This window comes from Ostrinia nubilalis, chromosome 30 (assembly GCF_963855985.1).
Source record: "Ostrinia nubilalis chromosome 30, ilOstNubi1.1, whole genome shotgun sequence".
Classification (NCBI taxonomy): domain Eukaryota; kingdom Metazoa; phylum Arthropoda; class Insecta; order Lepidoptera; family Crambidae; genus Ostrinia; species Ostrinia nubilalis.
This window is the reverse complement of record NC_087117.1, coordinates 1,244,369-1,264,251: the sequence shown is the minus strand read 5'-3', so window position 1 is coordinate 1,264,251 and position 19,883 is coordinate 1,244,369. Positions and strand designations below refer to the sequence as shown.

Below are 19,883 nucleotides of genomic sequence, written 5' to 3'. Positions count from 1 at the left end.
TAGAAGACAAATAAATATGACAAGTTCGATGCTTCCGGACACGAAAGTTACAGGTTTGGTTCCCAGATGTGACATATAGTTTGAAATAAAACACTGCATAAAAAAATAACGTGATTTCAAATTTTAAAAGGCTGCCCTGAGATTCGAACCCACTATCGTTTGCTGGCGACTGCTATAATAACCACTGGGCCACAGACATTGGTCACCCGAAAAATCGGTTTGTGCAAGCCAGTCGTGTAGTAATCCTAGGTAACCTACAACACTGAATCTCACCCGAAATTATACCTAGTTGTTTTACGCTAAAGTCAGTTTAGTCAGTTTACGCTGAAGTCCGTACAGGGTGGCCAGGGAGTTGACGTTCAAAGCTAAAATTTAGATTGTACCTATCTAGATATACCCTCTTGTAATGTTCTACGATTTTGCTTAGTTTAGGAGCCACCCTGTATAACTCACCATTAAATCTGCAGCTTCCATCTGACTCGTGTTTAGCGCTAAAAGATTCCTCGCAGGATTTTCGAAGTAAGTAGGTATTGAATTCAGAGTAAGTATCATAGTGGACCGACGACCTCATAAAGGTAGCAGGAAGGCGCTGGATGCAGGCCGCTACCAACCGGGCGATGTGAAAATCATTGGAAGCCTATGTTCAGCAGTGGACGCCCCACTGCTGAACTGATGGCTGAAATGATGATGATTGAAACTCACAGGTCGGTCTGTGATCTGTGAGCCAGTATCAGTAATCGGTCAATATAGAAATCATTGGGGATGTCTATGTTCAGCGGTGGACCGTGGACGTCCTGTCACCTGTGCCTGAAATGATGATGATTGAATCTCACTCGACATTCACAGCCTAGGTCGGTCTGTGATCTGTGCGCTAGTATCAGTAATTCATACAATATAGTCTGCCATTGAATCCGCGGTCCTCGGCCTCACGTGTTCCCACAACGCTTCTATTGATGTGCGATAACAAGCCACGTGGCATGCGTTTGCGCATGGAACGCACGCACGGGCGAAAGTCAGAATGGGTCTTATTAGGTCTGTATTACAAAATAACGGTCAAAACTCGCTAGAATTAAAAATATCAATTCAGAAACGGGGGAAAGTTTGATTAACTTCGTTGCAGGTCCGATGACAGTTTAACTTTCCCTCGGGACAAATTTGACCTTCATTGGTTGGGTTATTGGCGGTCAAGCTGTAGATCCTGGCTACTCAGGAGTTGCAGCGGTGGGAACGGGTGAGTCCTGAATCTTTTGAACCTTGCCAGACAATCATTTTACTGCTGCTAAAGCCATATGACCCAAACTTCATGATACACCAACGTTCTTACCTATGTTGGGAGCATGCGCTGACAGACTTTCAGCTTCTAAAAATAACATAGGTCTGGCGTTCACTAGATCTTAGTCTATAAGTAAAGTGCACACAAAAATTAATTTTAAATTTTATTTTATTTATAAAAGTATCAAATCATTTTTATCATTACACAATAAAACAGTTCTTTTCATTCTATAGGATTTACATCGCGCTTTTAGTCAACTTTTGGGAATTTTAGTCCAAGACAAGGGATGGGGGCATTCTAGCTTAGGAGAGGGGGGCATACTAGCTTAGGAGAGGGGGCATTCTAACCTAGGAGAGAGGGGAAGTCTAGCTTAGAAGAGGGGGCATTCTAGCTTAGGAGAGGGGGTCATTCTAGCTTAGGAGAGGGGGGCATTCAAGCTTAGGAGAGGGGGTCATTCTAGCTTAGGAGAGGGGGTCATTCTAGCTTAGGAGAGGGGGGCATTCTAGCTTAGGAGAGGGGGGCATTCAAGCTTAGGAGAGGGGGGCATTGTAGCTTAGGAGAGAGGGGAAGTCTAGCTTAGGAGAGGGGGGCATTCTAGCTTAGGAGAGGGGGGCATTCTAGCTTAAGAGAAAGGGGCGTTCCAACCTAGGGGAGAGGGGAATATAGCTTGGAGGGGGACATTCTAGTTTAGGAAAGGGAGGCATTCTAATCTAGAAGAGAGAAGTCTAGCTTAGGAGAGGGGGGAATTCTAACTTAGGAGAGGGACGCATTCTGTTGCAGGCGTGCAAATCAGTTTAAATCTCCAGGAGTAAGGAATGGTGGGAAGAGGATCAGTTTTTAGACACTTAAAGACAAAACAAGGAAGATTATCAGCAATTTTATTGTCCAAGGGAAGCTACCCTCCCTCTCCCTAGTTACGTTCCTCCCCTGATCCCCTTAGTTAGGCCACACGATCCCCTCAATCCAGTCCACATAATGCGCCACGCGCGTATAGATCCCCGGCTCGCCCTTGTTCCCGCACTGCTTCCCGAATGACGTCACTCCCGTCACCACGTACATGCAGTGGAGTTTCTTGCTCTTGAGCTGGATGGGGCATCTTAGTCTAGGAGAGGGGGGCATTCTAGCTTAGGAGAGGGGGGCATTCTAGTCTAGGAGAGGGGTGATTATATTGCAGGGGTACCTAAGCCACACTCTGACACTAATGACAATGCATAAGGTCTACCTACTATTTTCTGAGGGGGAGCTACCCTCTCTTGCCCTCTCTTTACGTTTATGATCGCCTTAGTAGGGCCACACTATAGGGGTTCTAGTCTAGGATAGGGACAAGGGGGGCTATTGTTTTAGTCAAGATACTTATGCCCGTTTTCACCATCAGTCCCTAATTTGTAAGTGACCCCTATGCTAACACATACCTAACATGAATTTTGTTTTCATAGGGGTCACTTAAAAATTAGGAATTGATGGTGAAAACGGGCATTAGACACTTAGACTGAGTAGCATCATAATACTTTAACTGGTCTGCTAGTCTAATAAGTATTTCTTTCTTTTTTGTCTATTATATGGTATTCTTTCTTTGCTTACAATGAAACTGAATTCACTTTTATTGTTTATTTTACTTATTATATTAAGATTGTTAAAGCCTGGTCCGTGAGCACGTAGAATTTTGTCCAATGACCCCAAGCTACCCATCCTTATCGCTCGCGCGTAATTATATTGCTGTCGCGACTTTGCGACGGGCGCCTGCAGTGAGTGTGCGAGCGCGACAGCAACATAATTACGCGCGAGCGATAAGGATGGGTAGCTTGCGGTCATTGGACCAAATTCTACGTGCTCACGGACCTGGCTTTAGTAATTAATCAGTTTTGAGCTCCATTCTGTTCTGGGTCTTTAGTTGGGCCACACGATCCCCTCGATCCAGTCCACATAATGCGCCACGCGCGTGTAGATCCCCGGCTCGCCCTTGTTCCCGCACTGCTTCCCGAATGACGTCACTCCCGTCACCACATACATGCAGTGGAGTTTCTTGCTCTTGAGCTGGATGGGGCCGCCGCTGTCGCCCTGGGTGAACAAATAAATCATCATCAGGTCATTTAGTTCCCTATTTCATATACCGGGAAGAGCCTGGATGCGGAGCGCAGAACCGATGGAAATCCTTGGGAGGCCTTTGTCCAGCAGTGGACGTCATTTGGCTGAAACGAACGAACGATACCAGAGGCAATGAGTGACGTTAGCCAAACTGTGAGGTGTTGAACTGGCCGACTCATGATCCGAGGAACGCGGGTTCGATCCCCGCCACCACCCGTCTATTGTGGTGAATTCACTTAACACGTAGGCCCAGAACAGACGGTGAAACGCAACTGCAACTGCTAGTTACTTTTGAGTTGCATCTAAGTTTCTGCCATAGCGTCCCTTGAGAGACCACACATGACGCGACCAGTTGCAGTTTCGTTGCAGTTGCGTTTCACCGTCTGTTCTGGGCCTTAGCAAGCATAATAATTATTTAACTTAGTACGAGGGGTACGATTATTACAAAATGGAGAATTTGGCCTAAACTCCCCATGCTGGCCAGACGGGATGAAGAGGCCTGGCACTTAGGTGCCTCTTAGAAAATCCAGGAAAAAAGAAGATCTGGATTTATTGTAACTCTGTCAGTGACATTAATTAAAATAAAATAAAAAATAATAGGTACGAATTCTTGAGGCCTATTATCTCTCCAAATTATCATCTTATTTTGGACTAGCGGCCGTCCGCGACTTCGTACACGTGGATCCCGTTTTACCCCCTTCATCTATCTTACGCGGTTTAGATTTTTTCATACAAAAGGATTTTCCCGCTAATTCCCGTTCCCGTGGGAATTTATAAGTATACTATAACCTGCCCAGGAGTATGAAGAATAATTGTACCAAGTTTCGTTAAAATTTGTCGAGTAGTTTTTGTTTCTATAAGGAACATACAGACAGACATATTTATTTATTTATTTAGACAGACAGACAGACAAAAATTTTACTGATTGCATTTTTGGCATCAGTATCGATCACTAATCACCCCCTGATAGTTATTTTGAAAATATATTTCATGTACAGAATTGACCTCTCTACAGATTTATTATAAGTACTTATAGATAAGGTCACTGCTAAACATAGGCCTCCTCAATGATTTCCAGTAGGCCCTGGCCGGTTGGCAGCGGCCTACATCCATCATTGGGGCAGCAAGGTTCTGGAATGGAAGCTACCAATGGAATCGTTTTAGCACTCATCAAGATGGCGCCACTGTAGAGTAAGGTCCTGTCACTTGCTAGTAACGAAGACAGTGGCACCAACTGGTGAGCGCTAAAGTGGTAGGAGGACTATTGCATTTGCACTCATCAAGATGGCGCCACTGTAGAGTAAGGTCCTGTCAATCGCCAGGGGTGCCAACTGTTAAGTATAAAAACGATAGCCCTCATTGGACAGATGACCTCATTAAGGTTGGACAAGGTATACCTAGTTGATTAGGTAATTTGAATTTGCTTGTTTGATGTGACCAACTAACCTGGCAGGTATCCTTGCGCTCCATCTTGTCTCCGTAGCAGGTCTGCGTGTTGGGGTCGAAGCCCTGCTTCATGTGGCGGTGGACGGGGAACTTGACTGAGCACTCCTCAGTCGTGAACTGGTTCAGAATCACCTGGAAGAAATAATATGGGTTTTACAACAGAGTTAAAAGAAATAAATTGTAATGTGCAGCCTAGATGGCACACCAACAGGCTAGGTAGGCACTACAAGAAGGTATCTAGCACATATTCACAAAATAGTAAAAAGGAAATAACTGTTAGACAGTTCGGCTGGGTTGCACCGTCTTACTTTAACTTTGACAAAATTAAATGTCAAAAATCTGTCAAACTCCGTACAAAAAACGCCGGAGTTAATGTTACGGTCAAAGTTGCAACTCAGCCTTAGTAAACTAATGAGCAGTCTCACTCTGTAATTTTGCAGTGCTCATTTTCCCAGGGCCCATTTTATCGAAAAGGTGCAACGGATTTCAGAATAATATTTCTTAATTTACTATGGGCTAACAGTTAACATGATGGTGGTAGCTAGCCAGGCAGACTAAGAAAAAGCCCTACTCTAGCTGGGTCTGAGGCAAGTAAGTGGTTATAAGATCTTACCACCCGTCTTACTTACAACTTTTCTGTACTATTTAGCAACTATTTACTGTAGCATTTAAAGACTTTTATATCTGTAGCATTTAAAGACTTTTATGTCACCAATGCATGTCATTTTTGTCCTGATTGTCAGCAAAACCAAGTAAAAACCTACCTTCTGTAAGACATCAGACGTGGACCCCCTATGCTCGGTGAGGCCCCATCCCGTGGCCAGCACTCGGTCCTCAGGCGAGTCCCCGGCGTGAACACACGCAGGCACCAGGAACTGGGAGAGCTTGACCCTGGAAAGATACATCATCAGGTCATTTAGTCTCCACTGCTGGATCACGAGTTAGTTACATCACGCATGTAAAATGCAGTTTAATACTTTTACCGCTAGATGGCGTTGTACGTTTGTTAACTCGTGTTGGTAAAAGTTTTGATTCTCATTTTTTTTCTCAGTATACCAGTAGCCGTTAACGTGCTCATACTCGTAGGTGTTACGTTTTCGTTGGTACATTTTTTTAACGGAGTCCACATCCTCTTCCGCCCCTGTTTTCGAGAGCGGTCTATTTTGATTATTGTACGCAAAACATTTTGCCGCCGCCGCGCCGGTGCACGCAAAATTCGAATTCAAAAGTGTTTTCTAAGTTGTAATTATTGCCCTGCGTGCGCAAACAACTGCACGCAGGAAGATTTAATGAATGCTGTTGACAACGACACTCCTGTAGCCGAGTTTTGGGCTGACATTGTAGGTTTGTTGTCGACACGACAAGAAGAAGACTCGACTAAGTAGTCGGTATAGAAAGTATTTAGTCGCTCGGCTAGTGGTAGGTATAGAACTACACTCTTATTTAGGGTTTAAATCTGCCTTAAGGGTTCTCTTAACTCCGTCTTGTTCATTTCCTAAGAATTGTGCCCTTTATTACTTACCATTGTCTTGGAGGATATCTACAAGATATTTTATGTGCGATTATTATTCTTAGCCAAGACAACGATTGGAATTATTCTACTAAGAAAGAAAGAAAGTTCAAGATATTATCTTCAATGCCTTTTTAAGAGAATGTGTTGCTACTTGAGTCGACTAGTAGATATAAAGATGCAGATTATCATTAGAAATATTACAATAAAGAATACTTACGGGGATTCCAGCTCGACCAGAGCTATGTCGTTGTACCTATGAGGCGGCTTGTAGTCATCATGGGGGATGTATCGCTTGACGCGCCGTAGCAGGTCGTTGTTGATGGGGTCCGACCGCTTGAGGGCACCCATGAGCGCGTATGTTACTGGACCGCTGGAAAAATAATTAAAAATGGTGATTTTAGGGTTAAAATAAATAAATAAATAGAGTTGGACACTCTTGTAAGTGCTGTGGTCATTTCAACCTATCACATTTTCATGTACAGACGTATAACGTTACGGTAAAGTCAAAAAGTGCCACAAAATAAGGTCTCCCTTTCATTGGCGATCACTGCCAGCAATTTCCTTAATGACAGTGAGTGAACAGGTAGAAATGATGGCGTTCAGTATCATGCGTGATTTTCTCTCTAATCTATAACAGCCTTTGGGGTACGTCTTTGAGCATAGACCTCCTCTTCAACCTTCCACAGACTTCTGTCCCTGGCCACTTGCATTACGTTTATTTCAGCTTGTTTCCCGATATCATCTGTCCCTCTTTTAGAAACGTAGAGAAAAGACTGGGGTCAGCGACGTGGTGGAAGAGATTGAGAGCCGTAAATTGAGATGGGCAGGGCACATTGCACGGATGAACCACGATCGCAGGGCCAGAAGGACCTTGGAGTAGAGACCCCGCAATAGCACCCGTGGCAGAGGTAAACATGAGTGAGTACTATAAATAAACTATCACCTTCAAATCAGCAGCCCAAAATCCTGGAGTGGGCACCAGCCAGAATCCTTTGGAGGGCACCAGACCAGACCATTCTGGGGTAGGCACGGCCCAAACCCATATACAGGGTGAAAACGATTAAAAATTTTTTATGGTTGGCATACATTTAGTATGGAAGCTGAAAACATTGAATTTTCGGATAGATTCAGCTTATTCTGTACCCTATTACATATAGATACCCTTTGATAGATCTCATAAAGCACTTTCAGGATCGGTAACCAGTTTTTCGTTATCTTGTATAGTTTAGAAATAATCGAGTGAGATCATTTTACGTTTCCACTCTGTATACGCACATGAGCCTCATGTCATGAGGACGTCCTTTGGCTGAAACAAAGTATTATTCAGCATGCGCTCACCCTTCCCTGCTGACGGTGCAATGTCCCGCGGTGAGCACAAACTGCTCGCTGATGAGGGAGCCGCCACACTGGAACTGGACGGTGGCTATGTCGTTGCCGAAGCCGAGGAGGACCTGGAAAACAAAATTATAGTTTTAAATTAAAAAATATATATTTGTGACCACTTTTTTTGGTCTAGTTTTAATAGGATTTCGGTCCGTCACTGAAACAGGGTGTCCCAAAATTTGCACGTCACACTGACACCAGAGGTAAATGAGCTTAAGATGCATCTAACAAGCATATTAAGTCCATTTTTAAAAATAACTAATATGAGTCATTTTTCAAATTTCTCATCAAACTTTTCTATGGACACGATTAAATAAAATTGGTCATTATCTTAAATCTTATTAAACTTTTCTATGGACATATTAAGCCTCCAGGTGTCAGTGTGACGTGCTAATTTTGGGACACCCTGTATATCTCTTTAACTTTTTACCCGACTGCGCCAGAAGGAGGGTTAATATCTACCTAAATTGGTTAAATGGTTTAAACGTGAAAAGGTAACTGACAAACAGAGTAACTTGAACTTGAAATAGGTAACTTGAACGCGCAAGATCTACCTGATAGACGATAGATTGTCTATAATATCTTCCAGTAAATTTTGATTCACCAATCAAATGATTGTTTAGGCGTTAGTTTTTATTAGGTATGTAATTGGTTAAATCATCAAAAACCAATCAAATGTAATAAAAGATTATTCATTGACCTAAAAAAACAGATCGATAATACCTTAACGCAATGACATAAGGGCTTAATCATACGAGTAGGTCCTAGTTCAACCGTATCCGGTAAGTTAATACCAGGGGCCAATGGAGAAATAGATTCCCACTCGGTGGGCCGCCATTTAATTTTGTGCAGTCGCTTTTAAAAAACTCATAAAAACTTATAAAACTCATTTATTTAAGCAAGTAGGCTTTTAAAAAGCACTTTTACACGTCCCAGTATTAACCCTACCACTGCTTCGGGACAATAAATGGGTCAGTGCTGAGAAGAAGCAGCGCAAGAAACTCAGTCCCATTATCAGCCGTCAGCAGTTTGACAGACTACAGCTGCTAATTTAATAGACTGGCCGCATCTAGCGTTGCTGACTGACCAGCAGATCAAGCACCGCAAGTGGAACTGGATTGGCCACACTCTCCGAAGGGACCCCGATCACATCCCTAAGCAGACTCTGGATTGGAATCCCCAAGGAAAACGCAAACGTGGTCGCCCCATGCAAAGCAAACTTGGCGGCGCACTGTAGCAGACGAGGCGAAGAAAATCGGCAAGACTTGGAGCGAGATCAAGCGTGAAGCTCAAGACCGAACGCGACGGAGGACTGTTGTGGACGCCCTCAACCCCATCTATGGGACATAGGACGGAATAGGACCTTAAGTCAAAGTCAAGCAAGTCATCTCGCGTTGCAGACAAACCTCAGTGGTTTATGCCAATGCATTAAATTGTATTTTTGAAAAATTATAATAAATGAAAAAAAATTGCCAGACTAAACTAAGTAAGTATTGCCGATAAAAAGTCTTTAGTCTGCGGGGGACGCTTCTAAAAAACATTCTTTCCAAAAGTTTGTCTGTTCTTACCATGTGCGGGAACTCGTCCTTCTTCGCCGGGTCTCCGCCGATGATCAGGTCTTCGGCGTTGTGGTGGCACTGGTGAGCCCTGGTGAAGTCGCCGATCAGCGCCACTCCCTTCTTGCACGGGTAGATGAGAGACTGCTGGTACTCCACGCATTCTGGGGAAGGTTTGGTTAATAAACATTAAATTCTAGTAAATTTTCAAATAAACTGCGTGGATGGCTTAAAAGTAAAAACTATTAGCCTATGCGCAGACTATTGATTTTTCGTCGGTCGATAGTTTAGTCGGGCAGTTGATCAGTATGGGCATGTATGGAAGTGCGCACATTACACCGATTCGATTTGGCCGATTCTTCATACAATGTATGGATGTAGGTAATCTAATTATTATTATTTGAATTATGGTAAAAGATTGGCACTACTATTATATTGGGTTAGCCTGTAACAATAGTAAATGTGTGTGTATGTAAATAAATAAAAATAAATAAATAAATAAAATAAAAATTTAAAATCGGGCACAACTATCGGCCAACTAAAGATCGGTGGTCTGTGCCTAGTCTTACTCATGAGCTATGAGCCTATGATACTACCTAATCGCAAGACTAATGACTAATTATTTTTTCTTTAAAAATGGTTAAATACTTAATTTGTAACATACGAAATGTGGAGAAAAACATCGTGTTGTTTTTCGCTCAATGGGCTGGGCTTTGCGTCCAGCTGTGGACTCTAAAGGGTTGTCACACTGCAAGCTGTCTGCAGTCAGGTCAAATTGAACGCAGCCCGCATCATAATGTATCCAGTGTGACACGTCTCTGATTAATTTCGTTGCGGGTCCAATGAAAGTTTAACTTTCCCCCGGGACAAACTTGACCTCCACTGGTTGGGTTATTGGCGGTCAAGCTGTAGATCCTGGCTACACAGGAGTTGCAGCGGTGGGAGCGAGAGGTAGGAATAGTCTTTAACTAATGGAGAATGAGTACTTACTGTCAAAGGCCTTCTGTCCAATCTTGGGGGAGGTCAGCTTGGGTGACAGCGGCTCACAACCGGACGGGGAGCCGTCGTTGTTGACGTAGTCATACACGGGGATGTAGGGGGTCGAGGGGCCGTTGTTTGGGGGTCTGTAAGCAAAATAGTTATTTAATTCAATTTATTTATTCCAAGACAACAATGATCCACTAAAATAGAAAGAGACACGGGTCTTAACGCGACATTAAGAATGAGTTTTAAATTCGCTGTCAAGTTCAAATTGTAGCAAACTCAATAGGATCTCGTTGGTAACTTTGGGTACGGAACCCTATAAAAATTAGAAAATTCACAAACATTACTATTAGGTCTTACAGTGCGCGTAGACGCAGAGGGTGACACACGAACCAATCACAGAGCTCTATTCAACGCTGTGCGTTCGATTTGTGATTATGGGCGTATACCCATTTTTTCCAGGCGGTAAAAAAGTTAACCAGATTAATTAAATTAATAAATTAATCTAACTTGCTCTTGTCTTGCGTGTTAAGGAAAACAATGATATCAGGAAAACGAGACAAACCGGTAGAAATCTATTAACTATCATATACATAGTATGCATGTAGGCAGTAATAAATGGTATGCTATGTATTTTGCTTATGTCATATTTAGGATATAAACATAAGTAATATGTTTTCCTTAATTTATCTTATTAATTAATAATGGTTCTAATTAAATTAAATTAATTTAAAGTTATGTTTTCCTCTATAAATTAATTACTTATCACAGTTCTCTTCAGTATGCCTTGGTTGAGTTGCACCGTCTTATTTTAACTTTAACAAACGTCAAAAGTCTGTCAAACTCCATACAAAAACTACCGGTTAAGGTTAAGTCATGGTTAAAATAAAGTGGTGCAACTCAGTGTTAGTAATGCCAGTTATCATATTTTAGTAATGCACACATTAAAATTTGTGGGTTGGGATTTCCTAAAATGCTTGTCTTACATCGCCAAGTGAGTCACACCTCTAAGATAATTGCTTGAGTCAATTAATTGCTGTGGAAAATATACTAATAGGTACCAAGTAAGTAATATTAAATAACCTTGTTATGAGACCAATGGAAAACCATAAGGGCTAGGAAAACTTATAAAATAACTAGCTGTCCCCGCGACTTCGTACGCGTGAAAATATGTAGTTTGAATAGTATTTCCCGTTTTTGCTTTTGTTTTGTTTTCTTTACTGCTCCGCCCCTATTGGGTGTAGCTATTGGTGATGTCATATAGCCTAAAGCCTCGGTAAATGGGCTATCCAATGCAAAACTGGGTGTCCACGGAAGACCGGCGTCGTGGCATTTTCTACTGCAGTGGTTCCCAAAGTTGTCTGGGCTACGACGCCTACGACTCATCTAATACAAGTTCCCAAACTCGGGACCCATCTAAGTATAGGAAATTTCGCCCGCTGCCCAGCGGTTGGATCGATAGGATGGTGTGTCGTTCTACAGGCAGGGCCCACTCAATGTTCGCTCGCGACCCACCACTGGGTCGCGACCCATAGTTTGAGAAACCCTGGTCTACTGTAATGCTACGACACCATGCTGAGTGGATACTTTTTCAGTATCATTGTGATTACCTACTCGTTAAATAAATAAGTATTGTAGTAAGTTAAGTGTATTTTCGATGATACTGAATAAATATATTTTCTTCTTTCTTTCTTCCTTTCAGTTAGTAAAAGTGCTTTTTTTAAGCCTATTTACAGAAATAAATGACTTTTCTGAGTGTTTATGAGTTTTCTATCAAAAATAATTTTTCAAATCGGACCAGGCATTCCTGAGATTAACGTGTTCAAGCAAACAACAAAACTCTTCAGCTTATAATACCTGTTAGTGGTGATGACTGGTGGTCGACTAGTGGTGGTTGTGGTGGTGGTGGTGGTGGTGGTTGGTGGTGGAGGGGGAGCATTGTCGACGCAGCACACCACTGGGTCAGACCCGATGTAAGAACAGATCTGGGAAAAGAATAGGCAACAGTTAGTAGGAAATCAGTATGAAATGTAGGCTTTAATTCATTATCATCATCATTTCAGCCACAGGACGTCCACTGCTGAACATAGGCCTCCCCCAATGATTCATAATGACCGGTTGGTAGCGGCCTGCATCCAGCGCCTTCTTGCTACCTTTATGAGGTTGTCGGTCCACCTTGTGGGTGGACGTTCTTACTGTAGATTATATTTTAAGCCATGTGGTGGTTTTAGCAGAAGAATAGAACAGAATCGCGAGAGGCAGGTAAGGGATAAACGTGCGAACTTCAGCAATGGAAACTGAATCACCTGACGATCATCATTTCAGCCACAGGATGTCCCCCAAGCATCCCCCAAGGATTTCTACAATGTTTGGTCCTGCGCTGCCTGCACTTCCCGCGACCTTCACCAGATCATCGGTCCATCTAGTGATTCTAGTGGGAGGCCCACCCTCACTACGTTTCCCAGTCCGTGGTTGCCACTCGAGAACTTTGTCCCAGTGGCCATCAGCTCTACGAGCTATGTGCCTCGCCCACTGCCACTTAATTTGGCAAATGAGTAGTTAATAAGCCAGGTATATTTAGGCGGGTTTTAGAATCGCGCTGACCGCTCGCTGATCGTCGGCGCTGACAGATCAATATGTATGTAATTGAAGGGAACGTTCCTGAGTGACGCTGATCGCTCGGCGCCGACGCTTCATACATTTCGGCTGTCAGCGCTGACGGTCAGTGTGCGTCAGCGTGACTCTAAAACCAGCCTTACTGTCATGTTCCACCTTCGTAGGTCATTACTCCGTAGAACCAGCTCACCGACAGGCCCTCGGTCAGGTATTTTTAAAACCTGTTACATCTTCTTTTTATTTTGATGAATAAAATCAAATTGCATAGTCTTCTGCTCACGTGCAAAACCGGATCGGAACATCTTATTTATTTTGCCAATTTGCTTAAAAATCAACCAGTTTTTTAAGACTTATTATTTCGTAATGATTCCTACACGAATTTAAAATCTATACTAATAATAAATGCGAAAGTAACTCTGTCTGTCTGTCTTGCTTTCACACCTAAACCACTGAAGCGATTTTGATGGCATATAGATAGTTTGAGTCCCGGGAAAGGACATAGGATAGTTTTTATCACGGTTTTTGAAACAGGGACGCGCGCGATAAAGTTTTTCTGTGACAGATACAATTCGCCGCGGGCGGAAAGCTAGTTTATGATAATCTTAAGGTTTAGGGAGGTTTGATGTTCGCATTTAGTCCCTTAGTCACCTTTTACGACATCGTCAGGAAGAGTGGGGGGATCCTATTCTACTCTGATGAAATCACACGGCTAGTGCTAGAAATCTAGAATCAAATTATAAACAAATACGAGGCGAACTTAATGCCATGTGGAATTCTCTTCTAGTTAACCATTGGGCCGAATAGAGAGTAGCTGGGGTAGGAATACTGTGAATTATATAATTATTTACTAACCTGAGGGAATTTCTTGTTCCTCAAGTCTTCCCTGGCAGATTTGCAGTCCCTGATGTTAATGCACACTCCTGGAGTCCCATTCTTGTTGCAGGCCTCGCCTGGACAATAATAGATGGGTATTAGACCAAAATTATAATCCCTCCAGACTACAAACTTTCTACTTACTTAATTTGAAAAACTCATGCCCGTTTTCACCATCATTCCCTAATTTTTAAGTGACCCCTATGGTAACACATAACAGGAACTTTGTTTTCATGACTTACTTGACTTAAGCACAGAATAAGTAATAGTACCAAGGTACTTAAGGTCCTATGTCCCCTAGATGGGGCAGAGGCGTCCACAACAGTCCTCCATCGCGTTCGGTCTTGAGCTTCGCGCTTGATCTCGCTCTAAGTCTTGCCGATTTTATATGCCTCGTCTGCTTTTTTCTTTGTTTACTGCTTTGTTTTCATAGGGGTCACTTAAAATTTCAGGATGAGGGGATCAAGGATGTAAAAGTCTAACGGGTTAAATTCGATGCGATCTATCTTAGTAAACAACTGATTGATTTCTTACTCTTTAAAATGTTGCGCGCATGCATCATGTTAACGGATGTCTCATGAAAAAACCTATAAGTACCTACTTAACTTGTAAATGGTAGAAAATACCATGACTACTAAATAAATTAAGCTCGTATATGGAACTTATAACTATCATAATAAGGAATAATTAAATAAACTTACCCTCGTCTGCTCCGTTCGATTGAAAAACACACAACAACAAACAAAATGCAATTTTATAAATCATTTTTACTTTAAAACTAAACTTATGTCATTTCACAGTTTAAAATATATTTTTAGGCGGTAGTAAATAATCTTTCTTGGTGGGTAATTTAAAAACTAAACCAGTTAGCGACCGGTCTTCGCGCCTTTACGAGCGTGACTGAGAAAATGTAAGAAACACAGCTGATTGTATAGAACAATGATGATACATAAACATGGTACGAATGTTGTAGATTTTTAGCTCTGCTAAAGTTAAAATTCTTCTCACCGTTATTGTTTTAAATCGTATCCTGAAATTAAACTCTCAATTCGTTTGCATTCGCATTAAAAAATGTATCAAGTTTGTTACAGATTTTATACATAAAATGGTTTTCTTTCTTTGTTTATAGTTAAATTTGCGTTAAGTTGTAAGAAAAATAGTAACTTTAAAACATGAAAAAGAGCTTAAAAATTTGGTACTCACAAAAAAAAAGTTTTTTATTATTATTAAATATTAATAAAGCAGATCATCATCATCATCATTTCTTACAGCCATAGGACGTCCACCACTGCTGAATAGGCCTCCCCCAATGCTTTCCATGTTGATCGATTGGTAGCGGTCTGCGTCCCGCGCTTCCCTACCTTTACGACCAGCTACCTTTACGATGTCGTCGGTCCACCTTGTGGATGGACGCTTAGTAGATAGGTAGTCGGTATCTACAAATAGTGTACCGCGCTATAGTCCGCAGTGTTTACGCGCGCTCTTTTCCTCAAGCAATGACCTCAACCGGTCAAGATATTATGTTGAGCAAAAATACGTCTGTATACATTATAATATAATAGTCTGGGCGCCTTCTGGCTTAATTTAATTACTTACAAAACGAGTTTTTAATTGGAGATTTAGCTTTACTAAGATTTAACTGTAGGGTAAGCGTAGGCTTGAGCTCGGCATCCATCCCATACTTTGTCGACAACAGTTATGCATTATCTTGGCTCCCATTTTTAGTGGACTTCAAAAAGCTTTGGTACAATTAATTAAGGTTTAAAGAATTTGTTCTCATAAAATATTACAAAAATCCACTTACGTGGGAAATCTTATTCTTTTCTTTTTATGTTGATTTGTATCGCTCTATTTTTGGTATAAGAAAAAAGCATTTTTTCTTTCTTTCAAAAGGGATATAAAACATTTTATACACAAAGCTATCTAGTCTCAAACTAACCAAAACTCGACCTGTAGGGCTAAGATGCGCGCCGTGATAAACTGCTATCGCGGCGTTATATCGATTTTGACGTCACTATATCGTTTTATCTACCGGCGCTAACATGACACCCCGAAAATTATCATGTCATCAGTCAAAATGTGATAGTGATAGATTTGTTTTTTTTTTTGTGATAAACCTGGCAAACCCTAACATGAAGCGCTAACTATATCATATTTTGACATCACGATAGGATAGGATGTGGTGTTTTTATCGTCCTCGATCCTTGCCCACGATAGCAAGACGATAGGAGATTAACTTTTTTGCAAGCTACTTTAACTCTATTTATTTATCATTTATTTATAATGGTAAATGACATTTTACGACTAATTTGAGGCTAGTAAAATTCAAAGAAAGGAATCTAGCACCTTTGTGATACTTTTACTTCTAGGTGGAGATTGAGTTCTAGTTCAAGAGTTTATCAGTGTGAGGCTTAGAAATCTAAGGTGTGAGGCGAATCTTGCGACAGTTTATTATCGCTAGCTGCAAAATCTTAGTGCTCCCACAGTCCCACCCACATATTAATTATTACATTACCTACCTTGTAAAATAACCATTACTTACCTACTTAGGTAGGCAGTCAACAGTACATCAGACAATACATATTAAGTTGCAAATGTCGTGAGATACCCCACAGTGTTTAGCTTGATTTAAGTAGGTACCTACTGTCATCTGTACATAATCTTGTAAAATTATTGAAAATGGGGCGGAATGTGGTGATCGAGCTTCTTGTGTCTACATCAAACAGTGGCAAGGTCATTGTCAGAAATTAGCATTGGGTGGGATGTGTAATCAAACTTGCTATAATAACAATGAGAATAAATGAATTTTACTAATTTTATAACTTGATGGTGATACCATACATACATTCCACATTACTATCAATCTAATTCCTCCATGTGGTCTTTTTTAAGGGCTTTAATGTGACAGGATGATAATCTTGTACAATTTATTCCATTATAATAAATTCATCATCATCTCAGCCATAGGACGTCCACTGCTGAACTTAGGCCTCCCCCAATGCTTTCCATGTTGCCCGATGGGGCAGCAAGGTTCTGGGGTGGAGGCCGGGTACCGGAATACGCAGCGTGGGACGTCCACCCACAAGGTGGACCGACGACATCATAATGGTAGCAGAAAGGCGCTGGACGCAGGCAATAAATTCATTATTGCAGTGTAATTTCAAAATAATTCAACCATTATTTACAAAATCTTTATTTGGAAAACTTTTGTTTTACAATAGCTATTTATAATTTCAAATGCAAACAGAATTCCATGAATTGGTTAGCCTAGCCAGTACCCTTGAAGTTTTTCTTGCTGATTGTTATTGTAAATTTTCATGATAGTGAGCAAGACTTGATTATGTCTGCTTTAGAATGAAATAATCACTCATAATCCCACACTTCTTCATCCACTGTCTGAAAAAAGAAAGAATATTATTTAAACACAATTATAAATATTACAATTACATAAACAGTTCATAAATAGAAACATTTACTTAATCCTATTTGTATTTTAAGTTTACATACAAAATATTGATCACAGTATTATTACACGGTGAAAGAACTATGTGAAATAAATATAGGAAAGCAGGTGAAAGCTTATTTGTAGGAATAAAGATATTTTTCCTTTTCTCCGGTGCTGTTACTTATGAAAATCAAGATCTGCGGAGTATAGCTAATATTTTAGACTTTAGGTACTTACTTTGCTACTTATGAGTGTAACTTTATTTCTCAAATCTCAATAAACTTTCTGACTGCTTCATGTAAGTTGAATAATTGCTGTAAACCTCGCATTATGGGGTAGGTAGTGGAGTTCGGTTATTCTGTTAATTTTGAAGACTTCATTCTTTAATACTATCGGTATGATTAGGAATTCTTCATTGTTTTTCTTTAACTTGGTTATCTCTTCGTTTGATATTTTCCGTACTTTAGAAATATTAAAAATAAGACTGGAAACATAAAAATACAATTTTAAAAACACAAATACAATCAAGCAGTCATGTAATGTCAACAAATTTGACATAACTTTTTTTTAATGACGTTCTCACTGCTTTAAGATATGTGTTTTAGCCGAATTAATAGCAGAAATGAACGAGATTGAACGAATGAGCTAAAATATTTCAAGGTTGGCCAACATAATAACGCAATTTTTTCTTAATATGGCAACAATTCGGTTATCACGCGATAGCGGTCGATAGACTTTTCTATCGATGGTCCCATGTTAGGGAAAATGATAAAATTATCTACGTGATCGAAAATTGTCTTATCATATCATGTCATTGTCGATGCGCGCATCTTAGGCCTACTGGTAAGTTTGTTCTCATAAAAGATTACAAAAATCCACTTACGTGGGAAATCTTATTCTTTTCTTTTTATGTTGATTTGTATCGCTCTATTTTTGGTATAAAAAATAAGCATTTTTTCTTTCTTTCAAAAGGGATAAATCATTTTATACACAAAGCTATCTAGTCTCAAACTAACCAAAACTCGACCTGGTAAGTACACCAGACAATACCGGACCAATCAAATACATTTTTTAAATGCAGAGCTATTTACATCATAGAAAAAAACATGTGTTAAAAGTTCACGTCAATTATTGCGCGAAAATCGAACCTGCGATCTCTGCCATAGTCCAAACGCGAACTACTAGGCTAAGAAGTAACTAAATTTTTCATGGGATTGGATGTTACCATCTTCCTTTAACTCGTATTCGGGTTTCACCTTCATTTAACCAATTTTGCCTGTATAAAAACAAAATATGGTAATACATAAAAATAATTACGATAATAACTTATGGTAATATTTGAGAACACATGTTTTCCTTATGGCCCAAATTAGAGATTTTTTGTAGCTCCATTTTGCAATTCGATTGGCTGAACTTTATTTTCGTGACCAATTTTTCCTCTAATATTTTTGGTATGGTGTGTTATTAAAAATATTTGGAGTTTTAAGAGCTAACGCCCGTATCCACAAACGATGCTTGCTCAAGTGAAACAGCAAATCGAACGCACAGCGTTGAATAGAGCTCTGTGATTGATTCGTGTGTCACCCTGTGCGTCCACGCGCACTTTGAAACCTCATAGTGAATGTTTGTGAATACGGGAGTAAGATATGTAACTTACGGAATACCTACCTGTATTTTTCTTAATAATTTAATCATTCTGGGGTAGCCCGTCTTAGTCATTAAAGACAGGAAAGAGAACCGCAAAGAAATCATTACAATTTTCTTGCTAAATAATAATAGAAGGTAAAAACTTGGGGTAAAATTCAAAGGAAATATAATTTCTCGAAACATTTATTTATCCTTAATAATAAAACAATGTACGGAATAAAAATAAACAACACAAAATGCAAAAACATACATTTATGTATACAAAATGTACATAGGGCTCTATTGCGATCTTCTATGTATAGAATAAAGTAAATACTAGTTGAAAAAAGCTGTCAATTTGATTGTCCCGACAATATGAGCAATATTGCACATCACCACTGGCAATATTGCCAAATAGAACTGGCAAGCAATATCGTCCAACAGCACTGGCCATATTGCCTCATTAACATAGGCAATATTGCCAAGTAGAGTGAGCAATATTGCCCAGAAAATATGGCAATATATGTCCCAGAAATATTGCGACGAAATGTCAGGAATAACAGACTCCAGTGGCAGCTCAAAAAGTCTGACATTCGTGGTTTTAAATGTATGTGTGTTAAAATCAAATGATTTAAATATAAAACTATATTCGATAACATAGAAGAATGCTATAGAAACGAAATAATCGTCAAACAATTTGAAAAAAAAAAAAAAAATCATTTCATTCAAATAAATATTTATATGTACAGTCATAGTATAGGTATATACCGATGTATTATAAAATGTCTGATTACATCAATTGATTTAGAACCTTGAAGCAAAGGAATAAATTCCAAAATTAAATGGCATGACTGTACTTGTAACAAATTAGTAACTCAAAATATACAGCTAATACAATTTATTAATATTACGATCTTCTAAATGCCTCATACTAAAATAGAGGACATTCATAGATTCATACGAAATTTTTAAACCAAGCTGTATATCGCCGGTTTTCTACTATTCAATCCAAATTCATATCCTTCCGTTCAACTGTAAAATTTCTAGATTTTTGGACAAAATATCTACGGTTTTCGATGTTTT

At 40.1% G+C, this 19,883-nt stretch overlaps 1 protein-coding gene across 1 annotated transcript; it reads right to left on the bottom strand.

Annotated features, from left to right (window-relative positions):
* Positions 1-1,423: 1,423 nt before the first annotated feature.
* Positions 1,424-14,639, bottom strand: LOC135086196 (clotting factor B-like). Its single transcript, XM_063980996.1, has 10 exons — positions 14,431-14,639; positions 13,709-13,806; positions 12,098-12,225; positions 10,247-10,380; positions 9,269-9,420; positions 7,656-7,768; positions 6,535-6,687; positions 5,569-5,695; positions 4,805-4,936; positions 1,424-3,331 (listed from the first exon to the last, which is right to left on the bottom strand). Exons 1-10 carry the CDS (start codon positions 14,492-14,494, stop codon positions 3,161-3,163), a joined length of 1,272 nt encoding a protein of 423 aa, XP_063837066.1. The 5' UTR covers positions 14,495-14,639; the 3' UTR covers positions 1,424-3,160.
* Positions 14,640-19,883: the final 5,244 nt, after the last annotated feature.

Coding starts and splice junctions, on each gene's coding strand:
- LOC135086196 (XM_063980996.1), bottom strand. CDS start 14,494: ATGATTTATAAAATTGCATTTTGTTTGTTGTTGTGTGTTTTTCAATCG. Junction 10,381..12,097: donor CCAGTCATCACCACTAACAG/GTATTATAAGCT, acceptor TTTTGCTTACAG/ACCCCCAAACAACGGCCCCT. Junction 7,769..9,268: donor AGGACGAGTTCCCGCACATG/GTAAGAACAGAC, acceptor TTTGTTTTCCAG/GTCCTCCTCGGCTTCGGCAA.